General features: G+C 40.1%; 1 protein-coding gene across 2 annotated transcripts in view; it reads left to right on the top strand.

Moving 5' to 3' along the window:
* Nucleotides 1-15,767, top strand: part of DEPDC1B (DEP domain containing 1B) — a 111,011-nt gene that overhangs the window by 52,161 nt on the left and 43,083 nt on the right. For both annotated transcript variants that reach the window (XM_068533027.1, XM_068533018.1), the window contains exons 5-6: nucleotides 1,191-1,321; nucleotides 4,304-4,351. In XM_068533027.1, the coding sequence (XP_068389128.1) occupies nucleotides 1,191-1,321; nucleotides 4,304-4,351 (179 nt within the window). The remainder of the gene's footprint in view (nucleotides 1-1,190; nucleotides 1,322-4,303; nucleotides 4,352-15,767) is intronic.

Raw genomic sequence — 15,767 nt, 5'->3', positions numbered from 1 at the left:
CATTATAGGTTATTACAAGATATTGAATATAGTTCCATGTGCTATACAGTAAATCCTTGATGTTTATCTATTTTATATACAGTGGTGTGTATCTGTTAATCCCATACTCCTAATTTACCCCTCCCCCTCCCCTTTACCCTTTGGTAACCATAAATTTGTTTCTATGTCTGTGAGTCTATTTCTGTTCTGTAAATAAGTTGATTTGTATTATTTTTTTAGATTCCACATATAAGTGATATCATATAATATTTGTCTTTTTCTGTCTCACTCACTTCACTTAGTATGATAATCTGTAGGTCCATCCATGTTGCTGCAGATGGCAATATTTCATTCTTTCTTATGGCTGAGTAATATTCCATTGTGTATATGTACCATATCTTTATCCATTCATCTGTCGATGGACACTTAGGTTGCTTGCATGTCTGGGCTATTGTAAATAGCGCTGCAGTGAACCTTGGGGTGCATATATCTTTTTGAATTAGAGTTTTCATCTTTTCCGGGTATATGCCCAGGAGTAGGATTGCTGGATCATATGGTAGCTCTATTTTCAGTTTTTTAAGGAACTTCCAGACTGTTTTCCATAGTGGCTGCACCAATTTATATTCCCACTAACAGTGTAGGAGGGTTCCCTTTTCTCCACACCCTCTCCAGCATTTATTATTTGCAGACTTTTTGATGATAGCCATTCTGACCAGTGTGAGGTGGTAACTCGTAGTTTTGATTTGTATTTCTCTAATAATTAGTGATGTAAAAGTCTTTAAACTTTCTAGTTACACTGAAATCTTAAGCTTAATGAAACATGTAATGGAAAATTTGGTCTCCTAGATTAAAGTTAACAATGTCATAGCAAGTTTTTTTTTTTTTTAATTCTTATAAAGATGTACTCACAGCAGTTTCTCATCACTGGATAAGCTAGTTTTTGTTATTATAATATTTTACTTAGAAAGTCATTTTCTTGACATTCAGTGTGTTGTGTTTTTAAATTAGTGAAGTACTATGTTAATAACAAAATGATCTCTTTTAAGTTTGTTTTATATATGCAATGTCTAGCCTTTTTGCCCCACAAAGATTGGGTGAAATGTATGAAAACAGCACATTCTAAAGATTGATCTTTTACAGTGCCAGTTCTTGGGCAGATAATGATTTTTAAAAAGTAACTAATTAATTTAATCATTATTCATCTTTTTTAGTTTACAGAAAATCCTTGGCCTGGATTCCTTAGAAGAAGTTTTAGACGTTAAACTTGTCAACTCCAAGTTCATCATCCATAATGTATATAGTGTGAGCAAGCAGGGAGTTGTTATCCTTGATGACAAGTCAAGTAAGTGCGTAAAAGCCATTTTGGGGCTTCCTTGGTGGCGCAGTGGTTGAGAATCTGCCTGCCAATGCAGGGGACACGGGTTCGAGCCCTGGTCTGGGAGGATCCCACATGCCGCGGAGCAGCTAGGCCCATGAGCCACAATTACTGAGCCTGCGCGTCTGGAGCCTGTGCTCTGCAACAAGAGAGGCCACGATAGTGAGAGGCCCGCACACCGCGATGAAGAGTGGCCCCCGCTTGCCGCAACTAGAGAAAGCCCTCGCACAGAAACGAAGACCCAACGCAGCCATAAATAAATAAAAATAAATAAATAAAAATTAAAAAAAAAAAAAGCCATTTTGTTCCCAGTTGACCCAGTACGTTGGCTGTACAGGTCCATCAGCTTCTATTTGACCCTTCCCTAAACCTTACATATGTTTACCCCCTCATTACGTATAGCCTTAGCTCACTTCCAGAGACCTTTACACTAATTGTTTGGAGTCAGGAAATGTCAAAGAAAGATGAATACCCAGGAGTGAAAGCCTCAACAAGATCCATCCAGATGCTAGTTCAGTGTTAGCCACACAGGGCATTAAGTGGTTCTTTATCATCCCCAGAAAATCCCTGAGACGTGAGTAAGTTTCATGCCTAACAGAAAGCTTGAGTCAGTTTTTACGTGGGTCCTGGGGTCTGACTGATTTTTTTGGAGCTCTCACTGACCTTTTCATTATGGTGTCTCTGTGTCAGATTTTCTGGGATAGTCTTGGTTTATGGCATTTTTTTTTTTCCTTTTTAATAAAGGTAGCTTTCCAGATGTTGAAGGTGCTTTAATTTTTTTATACTTTTTCCTCCAAGCCAGTTTACAAATTGGGAAAAAAGACATTTAGCAGCCACCTATCCTGGTTTTTGATTAGGAAAAATAAGGTCCTGGTAACTGTAGTGAGCCAGAATCCCCAAACTGATTTAAAAATTTTCTTCCCCTGGATAAGGGATAGACCAGAATTGGATGGACTCTTCTTTTACTTCAAACAGTTGATCCTAGGAATTAGCTGGAGCTAGAATGACGTTTGGATGTGGGAAGATGGTATAGTACTTTTGGGCTTTTGTAAATTATTATTAAATGTAGGGCTGGAGGCTCCTGGGCAGCAAAGAAACCTGGCCTAGATGGAGCCTGAGCAGTGAGAGAGGAAGAGGTTTTTCTAGGCCGTGTTTCCTGACATGAGCAGAATGTGTCTTTGAAACCTGAAACACTTCCCCTTTAAAGCTCCTCTATCAGGAATGAAGAACGTTAGGATACAGAAATAAACAGATTTGTGACTTCATGAGTTGTCAGATTAATATCAACATATAAAATTAAATTACATAGAATGGGGGGGTAATGTTGCCTTTGAAGTACATCTAAAATCTTTCCGCATTCTCTGAGTACAGCAAACATGAATACTTTCAGCTACCAGTTGGATGATCAGTCGTCTTTTTTTTTTTTTTAATTTATTTAATTAATTAATTTTTTATTTTTGGCTGTGTTGGGTCTTCGTTGCTGTGCGCCGGCTTTCTCTAGTTGCGGTGAGCGAGGGCTACTCTTCGTTGCGGTGCTTGGGCTTCTCATTGCGGTGGCTTCTCTTGTTGCAGAGCATGGGCTCTAGGTGCGCGGGCTTCAGTAGCTGTGGCACGTGGACTCAGTAGTTGCTCTAGAGCGCAGGCTCAGTAGTTGTGACACACGGGCTTAGTTGCTCTGCGGCATGTGGGATCCTCCTGGACCAGGGCTTGAACCAGTGTCCGCTGCATTGGCAGGTGGATTCTCTTTTTTTTTTTTTTTTTTTTAAAATATTTATTTATTTATTTTTGGCTGCGTTGGGTCTTTGTTGCCGCGCGCAGGCCCTCTCCAGTTGCAGCAAGCGGGGGCTACTCTTCGTTGCAGTGCGCGGGCTCCCCACTGCAGTGGCTTCTCTTGTTGTGGAGCACGGGCTCTAGGTGTGCAGGCTTCAGTAGTTGTGGCATGCAGGCTCAGTAGTTGTGGCTCGCAGGATCTAGAGCACAGACTCAGCAGTTGTGGCACACGGGCTTAGCTGCTCCGCGGCATGTGGGATCCTCCCGGACGAGGGCTCGAACCCGTGTCCCCTGCATTGGCAGGCGGATTCCCAACCACTGCGCCACCAGGGAAGCCCCTGGCAGGTGGATTCTTAACTACTGCACCACCAGGGAAGCCCTGATCAGTTGTCTTTTATTTTATTAAGTACATTCTTCAGAAAGAAGAGAGCACTTTACAAGCCTCAGGTTCATTAGCTCTAATACAAGTCAACCAACCAGTGTCTGTGCAGTTTCACAGACTGTGGAGAAGGTGAGAAGTGGAAGCGTGAGTGCTGGCCCCACTCATCAGATGTCTGTGGCAGGGCCAGGGGAAGAGACCCTGTACCAAATGGCTCAGTTGGGTTTTTTTGTAGCAATGCTAGTGATTATTATTTTAAGGCTGTCCTAATACTACTAACCTATATTGATATGTCAGTGGAACTTCCTTGCCTTAAAACATTTTGAAAATTGAAACATGTAAAATGATACTTATATTGGACATGGGACATACAGAGTTTAACTTTTTTTTTTTTTTAAGGTATCTGGTGAACTGGTTTCATAAATGCATTTGATGACTCATACTTTTGCTTTTTATGTTTTTTTCTTCTCTTTCTAAAATTCTTAGGATAATTGATTTGCTTGTTAGTGTGTTTCTTTGGAACAAACTATCAAATTTCTTCTTTTCCCTAAAACTTACACAAGTGCATCTTATCTTTAGAGAAATTTATAGTTATGGTTTATATAATCATGTGATGTAACATCGCTGCTAAGGAAAAATTATCTTTTAAATGTTCTGATACATAAGCAGGTGGTTTGTGATTAGCAGGTATGTTTCATATTACTTGGGCAAGTATCATTCTTATGATACCAAGTGTGTATATAATCCCTTGAGTTATATGCAATTGAATAAAACATCTTTTTATTTTCCTTTTTCTGCAGAAGAACTTCCTCACTGGGTACTCTCAGCTATGAAGTGTTTGGCAAATTGTAAGTACTAAGTACCTGCCATTTTTATGAAATTAACAGAAATTAGTGCCCTAAATTAGAAAATTTTTTTGCTCAATGGCCTGAACACTGATTTGAGACCTTTGAGACTGGCAGTTAATTGTTTGGGGATTACTGTGCTTTTAATGATAAATTTGTGACTTAGTGAAAGGGCTGAGTTACAGAGCATTTTTAAAGGGGTTTTGTGCTTCCATTTTCTTGTGGATATAATCACACTACAGATAAGGTCCATAGTGCTTCTTCTGAATGCTTCATCACAGGAAAGAATAATTAGTAATATTGAATGCAATATTGTAATAGGTAAATGCCTGTTAACAGTTTATAGGTTTTTATTCCTAAAACCTAAATTTTTATTCCTAAAACATGTATTCCTAAGTATGCCTTATATTTACCTCATCAGTTTACTCAGCAGATCCTGTTTCCCATTGGTTTTTTATAGGGCGTTGGTTTAAGTTGGAGAGAAATGTTTTAGAAAACTAATCTAATTGGTATGCAGCATGGTTTGGAAGGAGAAGAACATGCATGCAGAGAAACAGAAAAGGCCGTTTCAGCAATTTGGCTGTAAAATGAGGGGGCCTGGACCAGGGCGGTCCCTCTGAAGTTTTTCATAAGCATATGAAATCTCCTTCACTGGATATCATAGGCACTGTGAAGAAATGAGTTATTATGGTATCTCATTAACACTACTATTTTTCTGGGATTTTCAGAAGGCTTAACCCAAAGAAGGGATTCTAATGGTTAATGGCTTAACCCAAACAAGTGATTTTAATGAGAAGAATTCTAGTTATTTTAGCTGACTAATAATGGTGATATTTGTTCTGTAGGGTCTTTTGAGTCTCAAAGATCACCTCAGAGAGGTGGTTTCTTTCTTCCCTTTTGGGTAAGACTAGCATGTACAGAGATACGTGTATAAATTGTTGAATTAGTAGGCTCTGAATTATTAATTTCACTGAAGTTAGTTTTGTTTGATTATAGAATGAAACTAAAATAACTGTTCAGCTCACTGTGGGTGATCTCAGTGGTATTATGTAGAAAATGATTATATACTATCATCCTAAATATAAATAGCAGTGTTAGTTTTTGAGAAGCCCAAAGTTCTCTGTGTTTAACTATTAAGATTTTCATAGGTTTTTGGTTCATGTTTTGGAACCCCTCTGAGATGTAGAGTCCTTTGGTTTTTAGTTTGGGGGAGTGCTTTTTATTCTTGCTCAGTCATTTGAAGTAAATTAATCTAAATTATATCTTTGGCCGGAATGACAAAATAGAAGGTATAAATGGGTTAAATGACCCATTTATGAATTTTTGGAAAACCAAGGATTTTGGAAGTTGATCAACTGGAAATGAACAGAGGAAGCCAGTCTAACAAGTCTAGGCTATAATACGTTGTAAAGTGTATATTAAGGTGTGGTTATGATGTTGAATTCTCAGTGGTGATCAAAATGTAATGAAGAGTATAATTTTCCCTCAAGCAAGATTTATACATAATGCCACAAAACTTCTGCAGAAAGGTTAGAATAACTGGAATTATCAGTGGAGAGGAAAGATGTGAGGATCGACTTAGTAATGTTCTCCACATTAATGTTACGTTAGGTGGAAATTCTTGGGAACAGGGACGCCTCTCACACGTATCAAGTGCAGTGCTTTACAGATGGTTGGCACATCCATAAACATGCTTGTTTACACGTCAAAGAAAAAAAGGTGGCCGAAGGGAGAGGTCAGCCTTTTGAATAGTTGTATAAAATTATTAATTTTTCCAAATTCTCATTGGCCTCCCCAAATTTACTTTGAGTCTTCTCAAAGTCCTGGTCTGTTCCTTATCCTTCTTATCCTTAACGAGTCTAGGTTCCCATTACAGTCCTCTAATAGGGAACAGAAAGGATAGGCTGATTATATGAGATTTTGAAGTCCCTGTGCCTCTTTTTCTGTAGGTTTACTGCTCATCTCTTCCCTTTGGGCCCATCTGCATTTATTGCAGACCATCGGCCTGGGTGCTTTCGTTGTTGGCCAGCCTCATGGTGGGCCACAGAATGAGGGACTGATGCTAAATAAATACAAAACCAGGTTAACTGTTTTTCTTCCTTGTGCACGTAGATTGCACGAATCCAATAAAAAGTGGATGTAAACAGTTCTTTTCCAAAGTCTTTCAGGAATAACATTTATAAAAACTAGATTAAAAAAATATTCTGAAATTCAACATGATAGAGAAACAAAAGATCTTAGAACTATGGCCTCCTCTCATAGGGCTTGCCATGCACTGGCATTTTTAGGGAAACCTTTTTTTGGCTTGTTTTTGCATATTTTTATCAAGAATGATGAAGTGTTCACAAAGGGGTACAACTGCTTAGAATGAACTGCATATTTTCCTGGGAGGGAGTAATTCAAGGCACTGTGCATTGCTTGCTGAGACATATCCCACTATTTCAACTGACTAAGCTTGGGATATTATAGAGGAGGAAGCAAGTAAAAATGGCTATGTTTGCTGCTAGGTTAGCGAGGTACCACACATATAGATATTTAATAATTTTCATTATTTTAGTCAATTTTAGAACATTAAAAGGTAAGAGAATTTTAAAGGAGACCAACAAAAAGCTGTTTCCGCAATGTCCCAATGGCCTTGAAATGTGAAGGCCCACAATACTTAACTGTTCTTTCTTGTTTGATACTTTCTCTTTAGTTACAGTGATTCTGTAGGAAGAATTTCCTTTCAATTTTTACTGGCTTCTCCGGCTGTCCTGAGAGTAGAGATCTGTTCCGGTACAGTTGTTAGTCTTGTGTTCTGCTGGCCCAGAACTGGCCAGTCCATTTGCGTCCCTTTCTTCCACACTGTGATGGAAATAGACAAGGCTGGCCAAGCAGCTCCTCGTGAACCACTTACCATTCCCCTCAGGCATGGGCAGATCCAGTTCTTCTCTCCACTTGGCGATGTAAATCTTGCCATCTGTGTACGGATAGTTGGGGGCGTTTGCTGCCAGCTCTGTAGAGAGCTAAGAGTTTCTTGTTCCTCTTTGGTCCCTGATACAAGGGGATCTCTGCCTTACTTGTTCCAGGCTTCTTGGTTCCTAGGTTGTTCCAGTTTCTTAGAGTTACTTTGCAATATGACTCTGCTTGATAAACTATCTTTTCTATTTTTAAACTTGTTTTTAGCAGAAACATCAGTTTGTTTCTGCTTTGGTGTTATTTTCTATTATAATTTTGTTTAATAAAAATTCATTCAATGCCACTAATCACTCAAAAGCATTGTTGGGGAAATAAAACCTAGACTCTTAGATCAAAGAATTCAATAGGAATTTAGAGGTCATTTTATCCAGTCTCCCATAGTCTTTGTTTGAGCAGCTTTAAAATTTTTTTTTTAAAATTTTTTATAAACTATCTTTTGATGGTTGGTGATCAAATGGAGAGTTCTGTAATCAGAATGAATTTAAGACACAATGTAAAATCTCCTTTTCAGAATATCTTTAGGAAAAATAGTATACATTCTTTTTTTTTTTTAACATCTTTATTGGAGTATAATTGCTTTACAATGGTGTGTTTGTTTCTGCTTTATAACAAAGTGAATCAGTTATACATATACATATGTTCCCATATCTCTTCCCTCTTGCATCTCCCTCCCTCCCACCCTCCCTATCCCACCCCTCTAGGTGGTCACAAAGCACAGAGCTGATCTCCCTGTGCTATGCGGTTGCTTCCCACTAGCTATCTATTTTACGTTTGGTAGTGTATATATGTCCATGCCACTCTCTCACTTTGTCACATCTTACCCTTCCCCCTCCCCATATCCTCAAGTCCATTCTCTAGTAGGTCTGTGTCTTTATTCCCGTCTTGCCACTAGGTTCTTCATGACCTTTTTTTTTTCCCTTAGATTCCATATATATGTGTTAGCATACTGTATTTGTTTTTCTCTTTCTGACTTACTTCACTCTGTATGACAGACTCTAACTCCATCTACCACACTACAAATAACTCCATTTCGTTTCTTTTTATGGCTGAGTAATATTCCATTGTATATATGTGCCACATCTTCTTTATCCATTCATCCGATGATGGACATTTAGGTTGCTTCCATGTCCTGGCTATTGTAAATAGAGCTGCAATGAACATTTTGGTACATGACTCTTTTTGAATTATGGTTTTCTCAGGGTATATGCCCAGTAGTGGGATTGCTGGGTCGTATGGTAGTTCTATTTTTAGTTTTTTAAGGAACCTCCATACTGTTCTCCATAGTGGCTGTATCAATTTACATTCCCACCAACAGTGCAAGAGGGTTCCCTTTTCTCCACACCCTCTCCAGCATTTATTGTTTCTAGATTTTTTGATGATGGCCACTCTGACCAGTGTGAGATGATATCTCATTGTAGTTTTGATTTGCATTTCTCTAATGATTAATGATGTTGAGCATTCTTTCATGTGTCTGTTGGCAATCTGTATATCTTCTTTGGAGAAATGTCTATTTAGGCCTTCTGCCCATTTTTGGATTGGGTTGTTTGTTTTTTTTGTTATTGAGCTGCATGAGCTGCTTGTAAATCTTGGAGATTAATCCTTTGTCAGTTGCTTCATTTGCAAATATTTTCTCCCATTCTGAGGGTTGTCCTTTGGTCTTGTTTATGGTTTCCTTTGCTGTGCAAAAGCTTTGAAGTTTCATTAGGTCCCATTTGTTTATTTGTGTTTTTATTTCCATTTCTCTAGGAGATGGGTCAAAAAGGATCTTGCTGTGATTTATGTCATAGAGTGTTCTGCCTATGTTTTCCTCTAAGAGTTTGATAGTGTCTGGCTTTACACTTAGGTCTTTAATCCATTTTGAGTTTATTTTTGTGTATGGTGTCAGGGAGTGTTCTAATTTCATACTTTTACATGTACCTGTCCAGTTTTCCCAGCACCACTTATTGAAGAGGCTGTCTTTTCTCCACTGTATATGCTTGCCTCCTTTATCAAAGGTAAGGTGACCATATGTGTGTGGGTTTATCTCTGGGCTTTCTATCCTGTTCCATTGATCTATATTTCTGATTTTGTGCCAGTACCAAACTGTCTTGATTACTGTAGCTTTGTAATATAGTCTGAAGTCAGGGAACCTGATTCCTCCAGCTCCATTTTTCGTTCTCAATATTGCTTTGGCTATTCGGGGTCTTTTGTGTCTCCATACAAATTGTGAAATTTTTTGTTCTAGCTCTGTGAAAAATGCCAGTGGTAGTTTGATAGGGATTGCATTGAATCTGTAGATTGCTTTGGGTAGTAGAGTCATTTTCACAATGTTGATTCTTCCAATCCAAGAACATGGTATATCTCTCCATCTATTTGTATCATCTTTAATTTCTTTCATCAGTGTCCTATAATTTTCTGCATACAGGTCTTTTGTCTCCTTAGGTAGGTTTATTCCTAGATATTTTATTCTTTTTGTTGCAATGGTAAACGGGAGTGTTTTCTTAATTTCACTTTCAGATTTTTCGTCATTAGTGTATAGAAATGCAAGAGATTTCTGTGCATTAATTTTGTATCCTGCTACTTTACCAAATTCATTGATTAGCTCTAGGAGTTTTCTGGTAGCATCTTTAGGATTCTCTATGTATAGTATCATGTCATCTGCAAACAGTGACAGCTTTACTTCTTCTTTTCCTATTTGGATTCCTTGTATTTCTTTTTCTTCTCTGATTGCTGTGGCTAACACTTCCAAAACTATGTTGAATAATAGTGGTGAGAGTGGGCAACCTTGTCTTGTTCCTGATCTTAGTGGAAATGGTTTCAGTTTTTCACCATTGAGGACGATGTTGGCTGTGGGTTTGTCATATATGGCCTTTATTATGTTGAGGAAAGTTCCCTTTCTGCCTACTTTCTGCAGGGCTTTTATCATAAATCGGTGTTGAATTTTGTCAAAAGCTTTCTCTGCATCTATTGAGATGATCATATGGTTTTTCTCCTTCAATTTGTTAATGTGATGTATCACGTTGATTGATTTGCGTATATTGAAGAATCCTTGTATTCCTGGAATAAACCCCACTTGATCATGGTGTATAATCCTTTTAATGTGCTGTTGTATTCTGTTTGCTAGTATTTTGTTGAGGATTTTTGCATCTATGTTCATCAGTGATATTGGCCTGTAGTTTTCTTTCTTTGTGACATCTTTTTCTGGTTTTGGTATCAGGGTGATGGTGGCCTCGTAGAATGAGTTTGGGAGTGTTCCTCCCTCTGCAATATTTTGGAAGAGTTTGAGAAGGATAGGTGTTAGCTCTTCTCTAAATGTTTGGTAGAATTCGCCTGTGAAGCCATCTGGTCCTGGGCTTTTGTTTGTTGGAAGATTTTTAATCACAGTTTCGATTTCAGTGCTTGTGATTGGTCTGTTCATATTTTCTATTTCTTCCTGGTTCAGTCTCGGTAGGTTGTGCATTTCTAAGAATCTGTCCATTCCTTCCAGGTTGTCCATTTTATTGGCATAGAGTTGCTTGCAGTAATCTCTCATGATCGTTTGTATTTCTGCAGTGTCAGTGGTTACTTCTCCTTTTTCATTTCTAATTCTATTTTTTTTAAAATTTATTTATTTATTTATTTATTTATGGCTGTGTTGGGTCTTCGTTTCTGCGCAAGGGCTCTCTCCAGTTGCGGTGAGCGGGGGCCACTCCTCATCGCGGTGCGCGGGCCTCTCACTATCGTGGCCTCTCTCGCTGCGGAGCACAGGCTCCAGACGCGCAGGCTCAGTAATTGTGACTCACGGGCTTAGTTGCTCTGCGGCATGTGGGATTTTCCCAGACCAGGGCTCGAACCCGTGTCCCCTGCATTGGCAGGCAGACTCTCAACCGCTGCGCCACCAGGGAAGCCCTCTAATTCTATTGATTTGAGTCTTCTCCCTTTTTTTCTTGATGAGTCTGGCTAATGGTTTATCAATTTTGTTTATCTTCTCGAAGAACCAGCTTTTAGTTTCATTGATTTTTGCTATTGTTTCCTTTATTTCTTTTTCATTTATTTCTGATCGATCTTTATGATTTCTTTCCTTCTGCTAGCTTTGGGGTTTTTTTGCTCTTCTTTCTCTAATTGCTTTAGGTGCAACGTTAGGTTGTTTATTCGAGATGTTTCCTGTTTCTTGAGGTAGGCTTGTATTGCTATAAACTTCCCTCTTAGCACTGCTTTTGCTGCATCCCATAGGTTTTGGGTCATCGTGTCTCCATTGTCATTTGTTTCTAGGTATTTTTTGATTTCCCCTTTGATTTCTTCAGTGATCACTTCGTTATTAAGTAGTGTATTGGGTAGCCTCCATGTGTTTGTATTTTTTACAGATCTTTTCCTGTAATTGATATCTAGTCTCATAGCGCTGTGGTCGGAAAAGATACTGGATACGATTTCAATTTTCTTAAATTTACCAAGGCTTGATTTGTGACCCAAGATATGATCTATCCTGGAGAATGTTCCATGAGCACTTGAGAAAAATGTGTATTCTGTTGTTTTGGGTGGAATGTCCTATAAATATCAATTAAGTCCATCTTGTTTAATGTATCATTTAAAGCTTGTGTTTCCTTATTTATTTTCATTTTGGATGATCTGTCCATTGGTGAAAGTGGGGTGTTAAAGTCCCCTACTATGATTGTGTTACTGTCGATTTCCCCTTTTATGGCTGTTAGTATTTGCCTTATGTATTGAGGTGCCCCTATGTTGGGTGCATAAATATTTACAATTGTTATACCTTCCTCTTGGATCAATCCCTTGATCATTATATAGTGTCCTTCTTTGTCTCTTGTAATAGTCTTTATTTTAAAGTCTATTTTGTCTGATATGAGAATTGCTACTCCAGCTTTCTTTTGATTTCCATTTGCATGGACTATCTTTTTCCATCCCCTCACTTTCAGTCTGTATGTATCTCTAGGTCTGAAGTGGGTCTCTTGTAGACAGCATATATATGGGTCTTGCTTTTGTATCCATTCAGCCAGTCTGTGTCTTTTGGTGGGAGCATTTAATCCATTTACATTTAAGGTAATTATCGATATGTATGTTCCTATTCCCATTTTCTTAAATATTTTGTGTTTGTTATTGTAGGTGTTTTCCTTCTCTTGTGTTTCTTGCCTAGAGAAGTTCCTTTAGCATTTGTTGTAAAGCTCGTTTGGTGGTGCTGAACTCTCTCAGCTTTTGCTTGTCTGTAAAGGTTTTAATTTCTCCATCAAATCTGAATGAGATCCTTGCTGGGTAGAGTAACCTTGGTTGTAGGTTTTTCTCCTTCATCACTTTAAGTATATCCTGCCACTCCCTTCTGGCTTGCAGAGTTTCTGCTGAAAGATCAGCTGTTAACCTTATGGGGATTCCCTTGTGGGTTATTTGTTGTTTTTCCCTTGCTGCTTTTAATATGTTTTCTTTATATTTAATTTTTGATAGTTTGATTAATATGTGTCTTGGCGTGTTTCTCCTTGGATTTATCCTGTATGGGACTCTCTGTGCTTCCAGGACTTGTTTAACTATTTCCTTTCCCATATTAGGGAAGTTTTCAACTATAATCTCTTCAAATATTTTCTCAGTCCCTTTCTTTTTCTCTTCTTCTTCTGGGACCCCTATAATTCGAATGTTGGTGCGTTTAATGTTGTCCCAGAGGTCTCTGAGGCTGTCCTCAGTTCTTTTTATTCTTTTTTCTTTATTCTGTTCCGCAGCAGTGAATTCCACCATTCTGTCTTCCAGGTCACTTATCCGTTCTTCTGCCTCAGTTATTCTGCTATTGATCCCGTCTAGAGTATTTTTAATTTCATTTATTGTGTTTTTCATCGTTGCTTGTTTCCTCTTTAGTTCTTCTACGTCCTTGTTAAATGTTTCTTGCATTTTGTCTATTCTATTTCCCAGATTTTGGATCATCCTTACTATCATTATTCTGAATTCTTTTTCAGGTAGACTACCTATTTCCTCTTCATTTGTTAAGTCTGGTGTGTTTTGACCCTGCTCCTTCATCTGCTGTGTGTTTTTCTGTCATCTCATTTTGCTTATCTTACTGTGTTTGGGGTCTCCTTTTCACAGGCTGCAGGTTCGTAGTTCCCGTTGTTTTTGGTATCTGTCCCCAGTGACTAAGATTGGTTCAGTGGGTTGTGTAGGCTTCCTGGTGGAGGGAACTAGTGCCTGAGTTCTGGTGGATGAGGCTGGATCTTGTCTTTCTGGTGGGCCCGTCCACGTCTGGTGGTGTATTTTGGGGTTTCTGTGGCCTTATTATGATTTTAGGCAGCCTCTCTGCTAATGGATGGGGCTGTTTTCCTGTCTTGCTAGTTGTTTGGCATAGGGTGTCCAGCACTGTAGCTTGCTGGTCTTTGAGTGATGCTGGGTCTTGATGTTGAGATGGAGATCTCTGAGAGATTTTCACCGTTTGGTATTACGTGGAGCTGGGAGGTCTCTTGTGGACCAGTGTCCTGAAGTTGGCTCTCCCACCTCAGAGGTACGGCCCTGATGCCTGGCTGGAGCACCAAGAGACTTTCGTCCACACGGCTCAGAATAAAAGGGAGAAAAAAATAGAAAGAAAGAAAGAAGGAGGATAAAATAAAATAAAATAAAGCTATTATAATAAAAAATAAGAAGAAAAATTATTAAGAATAAATGTATTCAGAAAAAATTTTTTTTAATTTTTAAAAATTGATTTATTAATTTTTTATAGTAAAAAATAAGAAAAAAATTATTAAGAAAAAAATTTATTAAGAAAAAAATTTTAATTTTTTAAAATAAAAAATATGAAAAAACTTATTAAAATTTTTTTAATTTCTAAAAATAGAAAATAAGGAAAAAATTATTAATAAAACATTTATGAGAAAAAAAATTTTTTTAAGTAAAAAAAAAAAAAAAAAAAAAACCACGGACGGACCTAACCCTAGGACTAATGGTGAAAGCAAAGCTATACAGACAAAATCTCACCCAGAAGCATACACATATACACTCACAAAAAAAGGAAAAGGGGAAAAATTAATATATCCTGCTCCCAAAGTCCACCTCTTGAATTTGGGATGATTCGTTGTCTATTCAGGTATTCAACAGATGCAGGCACATCAAGTTGTTTGTGGAGCTTTAATCCGCTGCTTCTGAGGCTGCTGGGAGAGATTTCCCTTTCTGTTCTTTGTTCGTACAGCTCCCGGGGTTCAGCTTTGGATTTGGACCTGCCTCTGCATGTAGGTCGCCTGTGGGCATCTGTTCCCCACCCAGACAGGACAGGGTTAAAGGAGCAGCTGCTTCGGGGGCTCTGGCTCACTCAGGCCAGGGGGGGAGGGAGGGGCACGGATGTGGGACGAGCCTGTGGCGGCAGAGGCCGGCGTGATGTTGCAGCAGCCTGAGGCGCGCCGTGCGTTCTCCCAGCGAAGTTGTCCCTGGATCACGGGACCCTGGCAGTGGCAAGCTGCACAGGCTCCCGGGAGGGGCGGTGTGGAGAGTGACCTGTGTTTGCACACAGCCTTCTTGGTGGCGGCAGCAGCAGCCTTAGCGTTTCCTGCCCGTCTCTGGGGTCCGCGCTGATAGCCGCGGCTCGCGTCCCTCTCTGGAGTTCGTTTAGGCGGCGCTCTGAATCCCCTCTCCTTGCACGCCGCGAAACAAAGAGGCAAGAAAAAGTCTCTTGCCTCTTCGGCAGCTGCAGACTTTTTCCCGGACTCCCTCCCGGCTAGCACCGAAGCCCAAGCCTCAGCTCCCAGCCCCCGCCCGCCCCGGCGGCTGAGCAGACAAGCCTCTCGGGCTGGTGAGCGCTGCTCGGCGCCGAGCCTCCGTGCGGGAATCTCTCCGTTTTTCCCTCTGCGCCCCTGTTGCTGTGGGATCCGCGCTGATAGCCACGGCTCGCGCCCGTCTCTGGAGCTCGTTTAGGCGGCGCTCTGAATCCCCTCTCTTTGCGCGCCGCGAAACAAAGAGGCAAGACAAAGTCTCTTGCCTCTTCGGCAGCTGCAGACTTTTTCCCGGACTCCCTCCCGGCTAGCACCGAAGCCCAAGCCTCAGCTCCCAGCCCCCGCCCGCCCCGGCGGCTAAGCAGACAAGCCTCTCGGGTTGGTGAGTGCTACTCAGCACCGATCCTCTGTGCGGGAATCTCTCCGCTTTGCCCTCCGCACGCCTGTGGCTGCGCTCTCCTCCGTGGCTCCGAAGCTTCCCCCCTCTGCCACCCGCAGTCTCTGCCCGCGAAGGGGCTTCCTAGTGTGTGGAAACCTTTCCTCCTTCACAGCTCCCTCCCCCTGGTGCAGGTCCCGTCCCTATTCTTTTGTCTCTGTTATTTCTTTTTTCTTTTGCCCTACCCAAGTACATGGGGAGTTTCTTGCCTTTTGGGAGGTCTGATGTCTTCTGCCAGCGTTCAGTGGGTGTTCTGTAGGAGCAGTTCCATGTGTAGATGTATTTCTACTGTTATCTGTGGGAAGGAAGGTGATCTCCGCGTCTTACTCTTCCGCCATCTTGCCCCTCCCTCTCAACTCTGATTCTTGAATTTTATAATATA

The sequence above is a fragment of the Eschrichtius robustus genome, chromosome 2, assembly GCF_028021215.1.
Source record: "Eschrichtius robustus isolate mEscRob2 chromosome 2, mEscRob2.pri, whole genome shotgun sequence".
Taxonomy (NCBI): domain Eukaryota; kingdom Metazoa; phylum Chordata; class Mammalia; order Artiodactyla; family Eschrichtiidae; genus Eschrichtius; species Eschrichtius robustus.
Note: the sequence above shows the minus strand (reverse complement) of the source record. Positions and strands in the feature narration are given on the sequence as shown.